At 36.3% G+C, this 16,976-nt stretch overlaps 2 protein-coding genes across 5 annotated transcripts; both read right to left on the reverse strand.

Annotated features, from left to right (window-relative positions):
* Positions 1–264: 264 nt before the first annotated feature.
* LOC137727849 (phosphatidylinositol/phosphatidylcholine transfer protein SFH3) lies at positions 265–4,345 on the reverse strand. 2 transcript variants are annotated; one of them, XM_068466678.2, is made up of 14 exons: positions 4,219–4,345; positions 3,754–3,921; positions 3,424–3,673; positions 3,223–3,322; positions 2,865–3,131; positions 2,695–2,772; positions 2,482–2,583; positions 2,340–2,389; positions 2,060–2,159; positions 1,876–1,968; positions 1,661–1,750; positions 1,023–1,520; positions 801–878; positions 265–591 (listed from the first exon to the last, which is right to left on the reverse strand). In XM_068466678.2, the coding sequence occupies exons 2-14, from the start codon at positions 3,797–3,799 to the stop codon at positions 574–576; spliced, it is 1,770 nt and encodes a 589-aa protein (XP_068322779.1). In that variant the 5' UTR covers positions 3,800–3,921; positions 4,219–4,345; the 3' UTR covers positions 265–573. The 2 variants fall into 2 exon arrangements, with proteins under 2 accessions (XP_068322779.1, XP_088533883.1); XM_088677757.1 differs by lacking the exon at positions 4,219–4,345 and adding an exon at positions 3,965–4,176 and having other exon boundaries at positions 3,754–3,828.
* Positions 4,346–9,054: 4,709 nt separating this feature from the next.
* LOC137727850 (phosphatidylinositol/phosphatidylcholine transfer protein SFH3) lies at positions 9,055–16,863 on the reverse strand. Of its 3 annotated transcripts, none has more exons than XR_015952374.1 (14): positions 13,420–13,797; positions 12,825–13,053; positions 12,621–12,720; positions 12,253–12,519; positions 12,009–12,086; positions 11,785–11,886; positions 11,642–11,691; positions 11,437–11,536; positions 10,873–11,103; positions 10,650–10,727; positions 10,320–10,459; positions 10,110–10,193; positions 9,950–10,015; positions 9,055–9,839 (listed from the first exon to the last, which is right to left on the reverse strand). XR_015952374.1 is itself a non-coding variant. In XM_068466680.2 (14 exons), the coding sequence occupies exons 2-14, from the start codon at positions 12,992–12,994 to the stop codon at positions 9,822–9,824; spliced, it is 1,488 nt and encodes a 495-aa protein (XP_068322781.2). In that variant the 5' UTR covers positions 12,995–13,053; positions 16,584–16,863; the 3' UTR covers positions 9,055–9,821. The 3 variants fall into 3 exon arrangements, 2 of the variants coding, with proteins under 2 accessions (XP_068322781.2, XP_068322780.2); XM_068466680.2 differs by lacking the exon at positions 13,420–13,797 and adding an exon at positions 16,584–16,863 and having other exon boundaries at positions 10,316–10,459; XM_068466679.2 differs by having other exon boundaries at positions 10,316–10,459; positions 13,420–13,868.
* Positions 16,864–16,976: the final 113 nt, after the last annotated feature.

The following is a 16,976-nucleotide window of genomic DNA, read 5'->3' on the forward strand; positions in this document are numbered from 1 at the left end:
ATAAAGAAGAGAATGTGAAAAAATAAGTGAAGGACCGTTCGAAAAAATAAATGAAATTATGCTGATGTGAAAAATGATTTACTTTGAGTTGTTAGACAATGTGAAAAAAAAAAAAAAAAAAAAAATCATGCTATTATATAATTTAGTTGTAAATTATGATAACTCGGCTGCTCATTACAAAATGCATGATTCAATGCATTGAAATTAAACTATATTATACATTGTATTTAGATTTTTGTTTTTAAGAACTAAAAATTCTATGCATTTGTTTAACCAAATAAAATTCATGATTTACTTATTTCTCCAAAATAAATTGTACATTGTAAAGCTAAAGCGGTGCCATGTTTACGCAAAATATGGACAAACTTTGAAAGAAAGGCACACTGCACAGTAATGTACAAAAGCTTTATAAATTACAGTACCAAACTAGCAAACATAGTACCGAACGCATTCCACGACGCATCCGTAGGGGAGCTGACAATCGAACCACCGCCGCCACCAACAGCTAACCCTCAACGTTAGTTCATCTGTTCATCCAGAGCTTCAAATCCAATAGCCGGAGCGATCACCGCCTTACCAAGAGAAAGGGTTCTGCAGTCACAGTTCAAAAAACAACCATGTCAAAACACTTTTCCACGTCTGATATTTGTAGTGACATGTTTACGCAACGGGCATCGATTTTGGTACTTCTTTTCAACCATCTGCACTCCAAACTGAATATTTTATACGCAAGTGAGAAGTGCAAAAGGCCATAAGTAGAGCTGGTTAAGCACTAGAAGGGTAATAATTAGGTCACTTACAAACTTCTTCTTCTTCTTCTTCTTTTTCTCAAGGTTCGCTATAAGCTCGTCCTGTCGAACAAGGGTGTCCTCGAGCGCCTGCAAAAAGCAAAACAAAAACAAAATGTACATGTTCACGTTTAGTTAGTTTTCTCTTGATATAGATTTTCCTGTTTCGGTTTCATTTTTCTTTTGGAAATGCCAACATCAACGCCAAAAGACATGAATGTCAAGACGATTTACCTTCTTTGTTGATGACAGCTCTTGTTCCAAGGTGTTGACACGGTTGAGAGCAGCATTCAACATCTCCTCTTTGTCAGGTGGCATGACTGCTGGTTTCGAGCTGAGAGCATACAACTTCTCCTCCAGTTCGGCCATGCGCTTCATCATGTTCATGTAGTCAGTGCTGGAGATGGCAGGCGCAGGCAACGGTTGGCCTTTAACCACCACTCCATTGTAGTAAACAGGGGTTCCATACCGGGCAGCATCAGTGAGTTTTCTTGGCATGCTTCGTGTGAATTGAATCATGGCGACAATTCCCATGATGAAGGCCATGAGTCCAGACAGTAACTGATTGGTTAGTCCATCAGGAACCTTGCGAGTATCATGCACAGGGAATCCTTCTGTAGGAAATTCATCATAATGAACTGACTTAGGCCAATTTGCATCAACAGTCTTGTCAACCATCGGTGCAAAGTTGTCATACTCATAGGCCTGATTGCCCTTGTCTGCGATTGAAACCTGCAAAATACAAAGCAAATGAGAACATCCACAGATAAACGCGACATGGTCCATGGAACAGCACTATCTGCACTATTTTTGAAAGGGGTATCAAAAACTGAATAGAGATCGATATGATAATGAAGGTCTGCTAAGCTTACCTTTTTAAGTGGATGAGAGGGTCTTCGATGCTCCACTTGAAAATGCACGTCAACATCTGGAACAGTTTTTGATTTGAAGGAATCATATCTCTTCATGTGGTTGTAGCATACAAAAATCAAACAGATATTAGGCAATTGATCATTGAAAAAAATAACCAAAAGAAGACAGTTTGAAGAGAGGCCATAATTACACCAAAGCTCAAAGATCTGAGTACCTTTGAGGAGGCATTCTCATCTTCAGAAATTATCTTCTCCTCAATGCCGGATAAAGATTTCCTCGGGCATTTGGCCTCACCATCATGAACCATCTGGCTCATCGAAGCAACTGATTTTAATCCTTTGTTCATATTAACATAGAAGATACTACAATCAGACAGAAACAAAACGGTAGTAAATCACCTTCATTATGTCTGGATCATTCCACGGGCCCTTATCCGAGCGCATACAACCACCCTTATCAGCACAAGTACAAGTGCCACCTAGAAACTCTGGCAGCTCACTGTTGCAGATTTTAACGAAAACACTTTATGACAGAATATGAAGCTAATACGATATTACGTTACCAAGCAAATATGTACAGCACAATGTGAATCAGGAATGCTAACAATATAGACTTGGAGATGTAAGAAAAATTGAACCGAATTCCAAGGAAATATATCTTGCCCTAGTGGAAACTGACCTGGCATCAATTATTTCAAGCAGCTTGCTCTGGTATTTGTTTCCGAGAACCTGATGCGTAATCATCAACTCGTTTAACACCATTACCATATCAAAATCGTAAATCAGCATTAGGTTACGGTAACCAAAAGATGAATGCGTACATTGATTTTTGCAGTGGTCTTTGGATCAAGAAAAGATTTCACAGTGTTCCATAAGAGTCTAAATCCGGAACCAGCATTGATGATGAACATACGGTTGAGGCTCTACAATGAAGAAAGCTTTCGATCACGTCATAAAACAACAAAACTGGTTTTCTTGCTAGGCAAACCAAGAAAGCTTATTGCACAAGAATTGCAATGACATTTACAGGATACCTCAGGATAGTTGCCACCATCAATGTTCTGAAGGGTCTGGATGAGGTCCCTTGCAGATTTGTTGAAATTTTTAAGCCCCTGCACATCAATTACACGAACTCAAGATTACTTGTTTTGCAATCAAAACAAGGGAAAAAGAAAAATCAAAGTATCTAGCTATGTTTACTAACCACTCCTTGGACATCAAGAATAGTGGTGCTTTGATCAATATGCTTCTTTGCTGCAATGGAACATGCAGGGAATTTACAGACAAAGGTCCTCTCAAACTCCCGAACATGGTACTTCAAGTAACGCTCCATCGTTGTCACTTGCATCAGCTTGTTAGAATCAACTTGACCAAGTCTCTCAATGTAGACAGGTCGTCCATCCTTATCAACTCCGTGATGTCCTTGGGGATAGTACTTCAAGACTTCATCAATTTCCTTGAAATCGAAGTCCTAACAAAATAACCGAAGGAGAAATTTAGGGCATCTGGACAGTAGTCAATAAAGGCATAAGGTAAGTTCGAAAAAAGAAGCGTTAAAATACCTCCATGATGGTGTCAGCACCAAATTCCTTTCTCCACTGAAGCATATCAGTCCACATTTGCTTTGCCTTCTCAATGTCAAATTTCCTGGCCCTTAAAAATCTTTTCCACCATACAAGAAAATAGCAATTTAGTCAGAATCGTTTAGAGAAACTGGATACCTCTAATCGTTAATGCTAGCCAAAAGATGGAATATAAGTTGCCTTAGCATCATATGATGATCATCGTGTTTTGCAGGCAGTAGTTCTTCCAAGATTAGTGCTTGGCGAAATGCGTCCACTGCCTGTAGCTCCTCTGCATCAATGTTATCCTCGATTGGGACGGACATCACCCTGCTGCTTCTTCGTCCCTTCTTAGTAAAGGAATGCCTAAACTTGGTGGAGGCATTGATTGCCTTCTTCTTAAGAGTCCCAAGCCTTGTTTTCCTCTCATCCTCGGAAGTTTCTTCGTGAACTGCAGAGAATAATTGCAGACAAAGATTGAGATAGAATGAAAATGTAGGCACAAATGTTTGATTGTTAATTATAACTTACCAGGTTTAAGGTGTCGGTCGACGGATGCAGGCATAGGGTCACACATGGTTGATATCTTGCAAGGTTGCTCTACCGCTTTGAGAAAGCCAAAGGATAGGAGGGTCAAGCACTTATATATCACAACTTGCTCAAACTAGGGCCCTCGGAGGATATACCCTACACCAATAACTTTAATTCACCCAAAAATGAAAACAAAGTTAGAACACCAAACCTTGAATTAATCTTGTTCTCATGCATTTAAAGGGTACTTATGTTCGATACAAATACTTATGTTGCCAAACTATGAATTTAGACCGCATCGTGAAAGAATCAACCTGATTAGTGTTTTAGATTTACAGTTTGACAAAATAAGCACCGAGAGTATTGAAATTAACGGTTGAGAAATTAGAAAAGAGGAAAAACAAGAGATTGGGTGTGTAGAGAAGAGAGGGAGGTTGAGAGAACGAAGAAGAAGAAGAAGAATACCTTTTTGGCAAGAAATGTAGGGAGGAAAGAGAGAAAGTGGTGAAGCATATATATGACCCGAATTAATCTCTAGAATTGGACGGCCAGACAGACAGAGAGGATGACATGACTTATTTAGTAAAGAAAGATTGACACCAATAAAAGGGAGATTTTGTTTTCATTTTTTCCCCATTGACATGGTCGTCTCTGTGCATTGCATTGCTTGACCAGTTTTTGCTGTTTTTGGTGGCCTGCGGCTGCGAAATGCAAGCCACTCCGTTCAATATCTTTTCCTTTTCCCGCACAAGTTAACCAACTTTTCCCAACTGTCATCCTTCTTTTTCCACGCAAAACCTACTACTATTTTTGTTTGAATATCTATATACCAACTTTTTTGGTTAATAATATATTTATAAAAAAAAAAAAATTATAGAGTTGCGATTTTAGGAAAATGACTTAATTTGATATGCTGATTTAATCAAACGAAAAAGTGTAGACGTGGGTATAGCAGCATTGGTGAAAGTGAATGTGATTTTATATCGTATTTTATACTGTTATATTTTCAATGTGAAATTTTTGTATAAGAGGCATAATAACCACCAAGAGATGATCGAGTGGTTGTCAACGAATTCCACGTTTGTATTCTATTGGGCACGTTTTGGGTTCGATTCTTGGCATTGGTAGATCACACGATGGTGGTCAAGAAAACACTAATATACATGTGTGAGTCTTCCCGGTCTTTTAAAATGTAGACTATCGTGGCAATTCACTAATATGTCTCCTTTTTAAGTAAAGAGTAGAAGGAGCATAACTCGTTGAAATTGCTAGAGTCAAAACTGACACCTTGAAATTATGAGGATCTTTGTGGAACCTTACGAAGAAACTAGCAACTGAAATATTGTATTTGTACTTTGGTATTATATAAAAGAAGGAAAACTCTGCGATATTCGTATTGAAGCTAGTGTTAGCAATCCATTGACAATTAACCAAAGGCGATGATGAAATATTTTCATGTCTCACTGGGGAGAAGAAATAATTCAAACTCGAGAGAATCATTTAAAAGAAAATACCAATAAATTAAGACCTAATTAATTAATGATTTTTTTTTTTGAACAAACGATAGTATTTACACTAAGGAGGTAGGGGAGTGGGCTAAACCTTACAATAGGTTTGCCATAATAATGTGGTTCAACTTTGCATTTGGTGATAATTGAACCTAAAACCTCTTACTTACAAGTGAAGAGAAATACTACTAAACCTTAGTACTAAGTGGCAATTTCATTTCAATATAAATGGAAAGATATGTTATTACTATTGAAGGAAGCTCATCGGTTATACTTTTGCTTATGCTCCTTGGTGTTTTATGCTTTTATTATACTAGTTACGTGGAGCTTACTTGCCTAATATAAGTCATAAAATATTAGATTTATCTCAAATCATATTGAAATCCTACTTTTAAATTACACAATCACATTTTTAAACAGTATTGACTACAAGAATTATGAATATACAGATTAAGGAAACAAATGGTGGGATATATATGAGTTAGTTCCCTAGACTTGCATACACACTCAATCACCCCCTAAAATTGTTGTTAAAAATGTCCTTTTTACTACTTTCCTCAATAATTATAAGGGAACTTCAATACAAAGGGCTTCTTCAAACTTTTTATTAACAAAAAATTATTTAATAATTTTAATTAATGAAAATGGTTTAAAATTTAATGATAATGACTTAAACTTTAATGAAAGGACGTTTAATATAATAAAATATAAAATAATAAAAAACTGGCATGCAAGACCCCTCGCCCCATCACACACACACACTCTCTCTCTCCTCTCCCTCACTATTTCTTAAAATGAACATTGATTATTTCTTAAAATGAACTTGGGTACTAAACTATTTCTTAAATTGACTATTTTTAAAATTGAATACTAGTACTATTTCTGAATTGAGGTTGGCGTGCGTCTTGCATGCGCTTTTGGTTGAGTTTTTGTCCCCCCACCCTCTTCTCTTCCTTTGTCTTTATCATTAAATAAAGTTACTATATGACTTTTGGTTAAAATTCAAAATTTTGAAGTCTTTTTCATTAATTTTTTTAATTATAAAGCATCTCTAACGACTAATCATATTAATTTGACATACATATTATACATGAAAACGAAAATGTTGGCTCTTTTGGAGGTAGTTTAATTTGTGTCATTTGCTTCTAGGGTTTATTCTATTTGTAGTCATTAGTTGGTTGTTGAAGTTTGGAAGAGAAAGTCAACCACTTTTCTTCTTGCTTATAAGATTTTGAAGTTGGGCCCCAAAAAAAGAGTCAAGTATACATCTCAGTTGTCAAGTGTGGTTCTCCACTAAGTTTTCATTCATCGTGGTGGTTTGCAATTGTTTGCCCGCTGCTGAATTAATTAGGGTAGGAAATTAAAGCGTTCATGTGCCAATCATGGACTTACGTCAAATATTTGAGCTATGTGATGTGATGCTATAAGATGCTTTCATGTTGACTTGTGGCAATTTTTGGTGACACTATGTTACAAAAAATATAAGGTTACGAGTTAAGACTTGTTGGTTAAGATAGTGACTCGCTTTCTTACACCCGAGTTTTAATCCCTCTTTATGAATTAGAGTAGTTTATGTACGCTTTTGTTCGCCAAAAAAAATATTGACAACATAAATATTAGATATCAACCGCGATTGGAAAACTGATTATTTAAGTAATTGGAGATTGAAAAATGATCTTTTTTTTGCCAATTTTTCAATATGGATGTACTTATGTGCTCACAAGCATCAACGGTAGAAACTTACTAAATTTCTAATATGCAAATTATTTCACCTACATTATTAAAAAGTTTCTCTAGATATTGTTTCACAACTAGAAAAAAATTATATGAATTTTGGATACGAAGAACCATATATCAAAAGATGGGGAAAAAAAATGAAAAAAAAATAAAAAACTGAGGAAGGTAAAAGAATTTTGTTGGAGAAAACCAACAAGCAAAGGAAAGAGAAGCGACACGAGATCTGAAACTGTGAACTTGAGCTTAAGTACGTACTATATTTCTTCATCTCGTGGAATATTCATTATACGAAGATATATCATAATTGCAGAAGCATTACTTGCAATGCACGGAAAGACCAACAGAGGACCCGTGGAATATTCATTATACGAAGATATATCATAATTGCAGAAGCATTACTTGCAATGCACGGAAAGACCAACAGAGGACCCTCCTCCATCCATAATCGCATACTGGTGAAAACCAAACTAAACTAAAATCCCGTTCCGCAGCCGTAGATTCATCTTCTGTATTTCGCATGACTGAGCTAAATTCTGCAATATCCTCTGCAATTGTATTGCTGTCCTTCCAAAGACCCCTGCAATGGTTTTCCGATAGCTGTTGCGCCCTATGAAGCTCTAATAGTTATTCCAATCCGTAGATGTGCATGTTTTTCCTTTCCTTAATAGCTGCATCTGCATACATTTGGTTTTATTTTCACATTATATTTGACTATTTGTCAAGATACTTCCGTTTACTTTTTTGAATAATAACACCAATCTTTATTTCGACAACAAATACAGACACATATACGATAAATACAATTTTCGTTAATTTTGTTAAACAAATACAACATGTACATTCAATCTCAACATGTCCTCAAATTCTTGTGGGTTTCAGTTCTGATTTGGTATCGTCTTGGTGGAGCACTGTATGGTGGATGTCTTGGTCACAACTGCTAGTGAGTCGTGATCTAGAGGAAGATGTCGTAAAATGCCTCGCAGCCTCTGATGGTAATTCCAAACTATAGGATTGGTTCATACGTATATTTGACCACATGTTGAAGGAACAAAGTGAACAGGAATGGATCAAGAGAAAGTTTTTTGTTTTTGTTATTTTGGTATTTGTGATTGCAGGCTGGGGGAGTGATATATTGTTTCATGTTTCTGAAACATTATAAACCAAAGTCTGTCATCAGTCCCTTGATTTAAGGAGTCCATTTCCTTGATTACTGTAAAGTCGCTGTACTGACACCTTCCTGCTGCCCAGCCACCTCTAACCATTGAGATAGTGGAAGATATATATGTTAGAAGGTGAAACAAACGGGGCCTTAATTCCTTGTTAGCTTGTCATTGCAGCGGCTGATCATCATCTTCAGACGGGAATAATCATCGTCAGAACATCACATTTGCAACGCCAATTTATTTCGTGATGGCACAGATTATGCTGTCTTTATCAATACTTGGCACGAATTTGATGGCAGTGATTTTGGAGTTCAGCCCGACGAGGCTATATCGTATGGGAAAATAAAAGCTTCTGCTTTAAAATGGTCTCAACCATATACTTTCTTTGATCAGCATTGCCTTCTAGATGGTTTTTCTCTTCAATTAAATGTTGAACCAGACACTGCTACAATTGCTTTCCCGCTGCTGCGTGCTGGTTGCCGAAACATTTGCCAAGAACTTAATGCAAGAGGCAGCAACCAACCCTAGTTACTCAAGCATGTGTTTTGGGTTACTACTTGAGCTAATTGGATGCAAAGTTCATCCAAAGAACATTTATATCCATTTTTCTCGAATTCACATAGATTGCTCCAAAAGTTCACTATTCATGACTTAACTTGAGAAAGACTTGTGCAGAATCATTCACGGAAACAGCGAAGGATTAGCAGCTGGTGCGGTGAGGCTCTGAACTTGACACCCAATTTTGTTCATAGCGCTTAAGAAGCTCCGCTGCCAATTCCAGTTCACTTTCTTGGCAACCAAGGAAGAGAGAAGCGTTTAGGAGAAGAGAGGAATCAAGAGGGGACGTACAGACAGCGTGTCAAACCAAGCAAGCAAGAACAAAAACGTGAGCGTAGAGAAACTAAAAACCGCATCTAATCAAATATTTGGTACAAGTTTTTGCCTTTTTACAAGAGTTGAAACTGTGGACTAGACCCTAATTACTATTTTCTTTTATCTCAAAACTGAAATTCTGTTTATATGAAGATATTACAATTGCAGAAGAATTACTTGCAAGGTACGGAAAGATCCACAAAGGACCCTCCTCCATCCATATGTTCTCTCCATAATCACATACAAGTGCAAACCAAATTAAACTAAATCCCGTTCGCAGCCATAGATTCATCTTCTGTGCTTTGCACGACCAGGCCAAATCCTGCAATATCCTCTGCAAATTGTATTGTCTTCTTTCCAAGTAGCCCTGTAGTGGTTCTATAGTTTTTTTCGTTTGCTGAAAAATACCCCTTTAATGGTTTTTCGTTAGCTGCCAATGCCGCGCCCCATGAATCTCTAATAGTTGTTCCAACCCCTAGGTGCATGTTTTCCCTTTCCTTGATAGCTGCATCTATATACATTTGATCTTATAAAACAACTCAGGAGGAGGCTCTTACTTTTTTGAAGGAGTACTCTGCACATTCCGGAGGGTGGTTTTCCGTTGCTAATTTGGAGCACCTCAACTAATGACAATGCCTGCTGTTATAAAACATTGGCAAGGTAGAATTCCAGTCATTCCAAATAGCGAAACACAGATAACAAATGTCTATTTCATCCCTCCAGAGAACCACACAAGCTGGAGCCACTAAATCCACCACACTAGATAAATGCTTTTACATTGATCATGTCACCAACAGAATAAGCCCTGCAATTACAGTCCAAAACACAAGAAGGTCAAAACATAAACTTGCAATAGATCTGATATACAAATAAACTTGAACTGGCTAAGCAATTATTATGTAATTAGTTACATACAGATTTCTTTTCCTTGTCGACGGAGGCTAGAAGCTCCTCTTGTTTATGGCGGGCTTCTTCAAGTGCCTGAAAAAATGAAACAAAAGAAAACGTGTAAGTTTTCTTTTCCTAGCTTCAATTTTAACTGTAATAATAGAATTGAAAAATATCAAGACATTACCTTCTTGGCTTCTGTCAGCTCTTGTTCCAAAGCATTGACGCGGTCAAGAGCAGCCTTTAGCTTTTCTTCTTTCTGCGTCTCAACCTTGAAAACCATTCGCACAAAAAGAAAATGTATATTGTTATGTTTATTATTGTCTTGATTTCAATCTTTCTTTTTCTGGTATAAACTTCAATAACAGAATTCAAAAATGTCAAGATGACTACTTGCTTGGTTGAAGATAGCTCTTGTTCCAAGGCACCGAGTCGATTGAGAGCAGCATTCAGCCTTTCTGCCTCTCGCTCAGTTCCCTTGCTAACCATTGGATCAACATCGTCATATCCCATCGGATACATTCTCGGAATTGAAAGCTGAACAAGATGAAGCAAATTAGCATATCAAACAATAAAGCCCAGCAAGTGCCAGGTCCAGAATTTTATATCTACGGAGGCAAAGTTGAACTATAATAAGACTAAAATGTTGAGAGAGAGAGAGAGAGAGAGAGAGAGTTTGTGTTAACTAATTGATAAGTATGCAAAAAAGATAAAGGGCGGTGCTTACTTCTTCAGGCACAGAAGAGAGATAGTCCCCATGCATTTCAGCCTCTAAAAACGTATCTGAGCAGAAAGAATCCATTCTCTTCATGTAGTAGCATGCCAAGAGAAAATAGAAACATAAGGAAAGTCAGGAAACTGAACATTTATGAAAACAGAGGCAAGACGGTTTGAAAAAGGCCATAAACACACAAAAATGAAAAGGAAAACTTGAGCCAAGGTCTGAGTACGTTTGTGCAAGCCTTCTCATTTTCAGAGATTAACTTCTCCTCTTCAGAGACTTTCTTCTCCTCTGCAGAGATTTTCTTCTCCTCTTCAGAGATTTTCTTCTCCTCAGAGATTTTCTCCTCCTGCTTCTCCTGTTTCTCCTGATTCTCCTGATTCTCCTGTTTCTCCTCTTTCTTCTCCAGATCGCCTGACGTGTTGCTCGTGCATTTGGCCTCACGAATACTCTGAACCATCTGCCTCAACAAAGCAACAGATTTAGAGATCTTTTGTTCACATTAGAATATGAATTAGGATAGATAAAAGGTATCACAACAAATAAATTTCAATTACTTGCTGATAATGTCAGGTAGTTTACCACTATCCCCAAAGGAAAAGCTGTTAAATTGTTGGACAACATTTATTTAATATTCCAATACTCTCCCTTACGTATAGACTATCTCCAGCACTAATATAGAGAGGTAAATGCAGGCGTTCGACTAAGGCTGTTGGTTTACCATATTTCCCAAAGCTTAAGTTGTTACATTACCCGTCAAGAATTATTTCATATTCTAACTGTACAAAATCACCTTCATTGTTTCTGGATCATTCCACGGGCCCTTATCAGAGATCATGCAGCTACCCTTATCGGCACAAGTGCAACTACCACCCAAAAACTCTGGTAGCTCACTGCAGGTTTAATAGAAAAAAGAGTATTATAAGTTACAACAGGAAGTTTAATTAGCTTTAGATTGAACTAGATATATGCTAAAATGTTCCTACAACAACACTTACGTAGCTTCAATTATTTCAAGCAACTTGCTCTGATATTGATTTCCCAGAACCTAATTCATAATCATCAACTCATTTAGCAACAGTACAAGATCAAATTTTAAACCAATTGACAAGTTTAAAGTGAACAAGGGACAAAAGCTTACATTGATTTTTGCAGTGGTCTTGGGATCAAGGAAAGATTTGACGGTGTTCCATAAGAGCCTAAATCCAGAACCAGCATTGATGATGAACATACGGTTCAGGGTCTATGTTAAACAAAAAGTTCAATTAGCGCCACAGAATACAAAAACTACCTTTCATGATAGGAAAGCAATCCAAGAAGCTTGATTCACGTAAACTTGAAATCATACAGCTTTTTACAGGATACCTCAGGATAATTGTCACCATCGACCTTCTGAAGGCGCTGAATGAGTTCCCTTGCAGATTTATTTAAACTTGTAAGCCCCTGTGGATCAAGTACACACATAAATACCACATGTCATGTTTGACACCATGCTAGTTAGATCTAACCAGAAGATCTCCACCAATTAATAAACAAATTAAAGTATCAGTCTATCTACGGAATAATTGGGTATCTCCAATTGTCCTGAATTAAGAGAGTTTTCACATACCACTCCTTGGACATCCAGAATTGTGGTACTCTGATCAATGTGCTTCTTTGCTGCAATGGAACAGGCGGGGAATTTACAGATAAAGGTCCTCTCAAACTCCCGTATGTGGTACTTTATATACCGTTCCATTGTTGTCACTTGCAGCAGCTTATTAGAATCAACTTGACCCAGTCTCTCAATGTAGACAGGCCGCCCATCCTTATCAACTCCATGATGCCCTTGTGGATAGTATTTTAAGACTTCATCAACTTCCTTAAACTCGAAGTCCTTAGTGAAAAAACAAAAGGAGAAACTTCAGACAAATAATAGCTACTCCAACTAAACCATCTCCACTATATTCCAACTTCAACATAAGCATTAAAAACTACCTCCATAATAGTGTCAGCACCAAATTCCTGCCTCCACTGGAGCATGTCAGACCACATTTGCTTTGTTTTCTCAACATCAAATTTCCGGGCCCTTAAAAATCTGCACCATCATACAACAGTATAACAAACAACCTATTCATAACAGCATGTAGCAACTGAGGCATAAAAAACTGTTATTGCCAATCAAAACAGAGAATAAGTAACCTTAGCAACATATGAGTATCGTCATGTTTCGAGGGAAGTAGTTCTTCGGATAAAAGTGTTTGCCGGAATTCCTGAGCTGCCTTGAGCTCCTCGGCATCAATGCCATCGTCTATAGGGAAAGACATTACCTTACTGTTCCTTCGACCCTTACTGAAGGAGTTTGTAATCATGTTTGCTGCCTTCTTGAAAGACACAAGCTTTGTTTTCCTCTCATCCTCAGAGTTCTCATCTACACATGAGTAATAAAAAAAAATTGACCCACAAACACAGATGTCTCTCTTGTTCTTTTCCATTTTCTCCTACACATTTATCTTCTCTGTATTGCTCCAATTTTATCGGATGTCCAAACAAAATGAAAAAACAATTCACATAGCAAACACAAAATTCATATGACTTGGGAGAAACCCAATCAATTATGTTCTATGACAAACCAAATCAATCAAAACTCAAACTACGAAATTATAAATGTAACCCAAAACAATTTCAATTCGAAATTACTAAATGTCAACTTGTAAAGTAATGGGTATATTCTTGAACATTTTTCTCTATAAATATATAAAGAAGAGAAAATAATGGCTTTCAAGTTTCAACTCACCCGGCTGTGTTAAGTTTTGATTAAGGAAATCAAATCTTGATATTCTTCTGTAAAAAATGTATGGGGCTGAAAGCAAAATTCTGAATCCATGACCGCCAAACATGGTGGTTGACGGATCCCAAAGGCAGAGGGCCCTGACTATATGGTGGAAAAGAACATGCCTGCACTCCTCCCCTCCTCAGCCTCAAGAAGGAGACTAAGAGATGGAGGGAGGCACATTTTCCTCCACTAGAGGTGGTCTGGAGGCCACAAAGGTGGCGCGTGGATTTCACAGGCCGCTCCCGGCGCATGGAAACGATGTCACAGCAGCGGTAACACAATCCCACGCGCGCCAAATAGGAATCTTTTTGTGTTTTTTATTTTGGAAACCAGTGCAGCGGGCGAATATCTCTTGTGGAAAGGATATATCGAGTTGTAAACGCTTGTTTGTTTTTTTATTTTTTATTTTTTATTTTTTAGCTCTTTTGTTTTTAGCTCTTTTGTTTTTTGCTATGGTCTAGTTGTAATGTTATATTCTTCAAATTATTGTATTTTTAATACACGTCATACATTGTTTGGATGTGATAATCTGAGATTGTTTTTAGAATGGAGTACGATTTTTTCTCTGTTTTTTTGTCCTTTTTTTCTCTTTCTCTTATTTAAACAGTTATTATTAAGCTACGTTAATAATTTATATTAATTTTTTTTATTGAGAGAGGAAGACAAAATGAAAAGTGTGAGAGGAGGGAAATAGGATGGCACGGGAGAGGACTAAGATAAGAGAGAAACCTACTCCTTTTAGAATACCTAAAACCGCTTTTAGGTAGCTAAATGTGTAAGTGGTTTTATTTGATGGTAAAACTTAAGTATTTTTTGTCATATAAGCATTTTTATGAACAAGCGAATGTTAAGTGACACTTGAAGTGCTTTTTCAAAAAGCACTATGATTTTTTTATATACAGACTCAACATCTTTCTAATAGAAAACACTTATAACAAAACTTTTTTTATGTAAAGAAGTGTTTTCGATAAAAGCATTACCTGACAAGCCCTAATAAGATGGAAAATTTAAGTTCTAAGTACAAGACCTTCAATGAGGCAAATCCATAAGCATTTAAATAACATGAAATGTTTTGTCTTAAGATATACTCTAAGATGAGACCAATGTTTGAAATATCCTGGATATGCTCGATATTTTCACAAAAATATTAAAAAAAAATCAGGGAACAATATGGAGGGAGAAAAGTGTACATTTCACCGCATATCCCAGACAATTTCGGAAATCAGTCAATTTCCTCAATATTTTATGTATCCTTGCAGAAATTTCAGAAAGAAATTTATAGACTAGTGGTTGAGTTTTCTTCTTCGTTTCTTTTCACATTTCCTTCTTCGTTTTTTTTTTTTTTTTTTTTTTTTTTTTTAATTATGTGAATTTAGTTTTCAATCTATCATATATTTGGAGATTGGTGCAATTGGAAAGTACTACATTGGAAGGCCTAATCAAAATGAAAGATGAAGATTGACTATCATTTTAACTCCATGAACTTATGCATTCTATATGGTATTAGTTTAATTCAATAAAACTTGATGAAAGTTTCAATTAAGTTATGTATAATTTATTCATTCTAGTAAAATGTTTTATTTTGATACTTGTCATTAGAAAGAAGTTTTCCTTCTAACATATCACGTACTTGTTTTTTTACACAGTATCTAATTATTAATTCTTAATTCATACATGTGTTGTGGCTTCATATTACATTCCCTAAACAATAATTTCATGCTTTCATGTTTTTTTTTAATCAAATTTTCATCATTTCTATGGAAGGCAACCAATATCGATATTTGATATTGGATGTATCTATCGATCTTTCTGCAACATATTGATATTTTCATCGATACTGATATTTTAAACACTGGATGCGACTCGATAGAAAGCTAATCTTAGAGAATGTTGACAACTCTATGTCACCTCTATAATGGTAGTCCTATGCAAGTTTTAGGCAAGCGTTAATGATTGAACAAGAATTCGTATAGTGTTGTCTTAGCATACCTAAGATGAGACTTGATAGAAAGCTAATCTTAGAGAATATTAACAAATCTATGCTAATCTTAGAGAATATTAACAAATCTATGTCACATTTATAATAGATGTGAATTTCAGGCAAGCGTTGATGATAGGACCAGGATTCGTATAGGGTGTATGCCCTGTGAGGAATAGTTATATTCCCAACCCTAATAATTATGCTTTATTTAACCTAAAATATGTCATCAATATGATATCAGTCTTTACTTTAGCAAGTTTACTGAGAACAATTTTATTTTGATACAATAATATATTTACATTACCTGATAAAAGAATAATTAGTATCAAACTCGTTATCTATGAATACGTTAAACGCAATACACTACAAGATTTTTTGGGACTCACCACCAGTAACGTTATTATCGACGCAACCTATATAATTAAGCACATTTAAGTAAGTGAGGTGTATTGGGTAAAGTTACCAAGAGGAAGCTCAGGAAGGTGATGTTAAAAATAAAATGGTAGAAATCAATAACATGCATATTATCTCTTAATTTAACCCTAAGAAAGAGAGTAGGTAGGTGAGAAATTACAAATTACAGTTTCTTCTCTGCAATCTTCTTGCCATTCTAGTACTGTTTACTAGTTTTGCGTTTCTGCTCCGGGCATCTAAATCTTTGACCAGAACATCAAGATAAACCCTAAACCTAATTATGTAATGTACATGTACTATTTGCGTATTTATATTTAAATCTCTAACATATACAAGATGAAACCCTAATTCTAAGAACTCCAGAACGATTTTGTGTAATTCAACATTCAGAAGATCACACACACACACACACACACACACACATATATATATATATAACCATCAATTACGTAAGGGCTTGGAATTGGATATATCTATGTCACAAGGTGCTAAAACTAGAGACTGTCGGGGGATATACCTCTACCGATAACCTAATTGTACACCAAAACAAACACATAAATAAAATATAAAAAAATGCAAAAATCCAAACAATTTTGTTATTAGCATGCTTTCAAATCATTTAAAATGATACTAACATGATCACGACGGAAAAAATGGGTAACTAACCATGGAGGTTGAAGATTTTGGATTAATCGAACGCAGGAATTCAAAAATATGAGAGAATTAATACCTTTTGACAAGAATGTAGGGGCTAAGTGGGGCTAATAACTTCAGTGATTGAGCACTACACCCCCACATCCACGGACAGAGTTCGACTATCGCCCTCCTCCGCCCTTCTTCCGCCTTAGACCTTCTTCGTATCAAAAAAAAAAAAAAGGGGATGTAGAGGGTAAGAGATAAAAATGGTAGGCATACATATAATCCGTATTAATCTCTGAAATTGAACGGCCAGAGAGGAGCAATGAGGATTTTGTTTCATTTTCCATTGACATGGTCTCTTCTGTGTGCCCGCTTTTGGGTTTCCGTTGGCAAAGAAAGAGAGTAATCGAATAAATGAGATAATTACGGAGATGATTCTAAATTAATTATTTCTAATTTAACCAACTTTTCTACAAACGGCATC

Source organism: Pyrus communis, chromosome 10 (genome assembly GCF_041283825.1).
Source record: "Pyrus communis isolate YQ-2024b chromosome 10, ASM4128382v1, whole genome shotgun sequence".
In the NCBI taxonomy this organism is placed as follows: Eukaryota; Viridiplantae; Streptophyta; class Magnoliopsida; order Rosales; family Rosaceae; genus Pyrus; species Pyrus communis.

What these genes read in the sequence shown, in the direction of transcription:
- LOC137727849 (XM_088677757.1), bottom strand. Translation starts at nt 3,986, where the DNA reads ATGAGAACAAGATTAATTCAAG. An exon ending in CTTGAAATAATTGATGCCAG is followed by an intron (nt 2,160 to 2,339) that starts GTCAGTTTCCAC and finishes AATCTGCAACAG; the next exon opens with TGAGCTGCCAGAGTTTCTAG. An exon ending in ATGATCCAGACATAATGAAG is followed by an intron (nt 1,969 to 2,059) that starts GTGATTTACTAC and finishes TCGATGAGCCAG; the next exon opens with ATGGTTCATGATGGTGAGGC.
- LOC137727850 (XM_068466679.2), bottom strand. Translation starts at nt 13,522, where the DNA reads ATGTTTGGCGGTCATGGATTCAGAATTTTGCTTTCAGCCCCATACATT. An exon ending in TCAAAACTTAACACAGCCGG is followed by an intron (nt 13,054 to 13,419) that starts GTGAGTTGAAAC and finishes ACTCATGTGTAG; the next exon opens with ATGAGAACTCTGAGGATGAG. An exon ending in AGCTGACAGAAGCCAAGAAG is followed by an intron (nt 10,016 to 10,109) that starts GTAATGTCTTGA and finishes TCATTTTTTCAG; the next exon opens with GCACTTGAAGAAGCCCGCCA.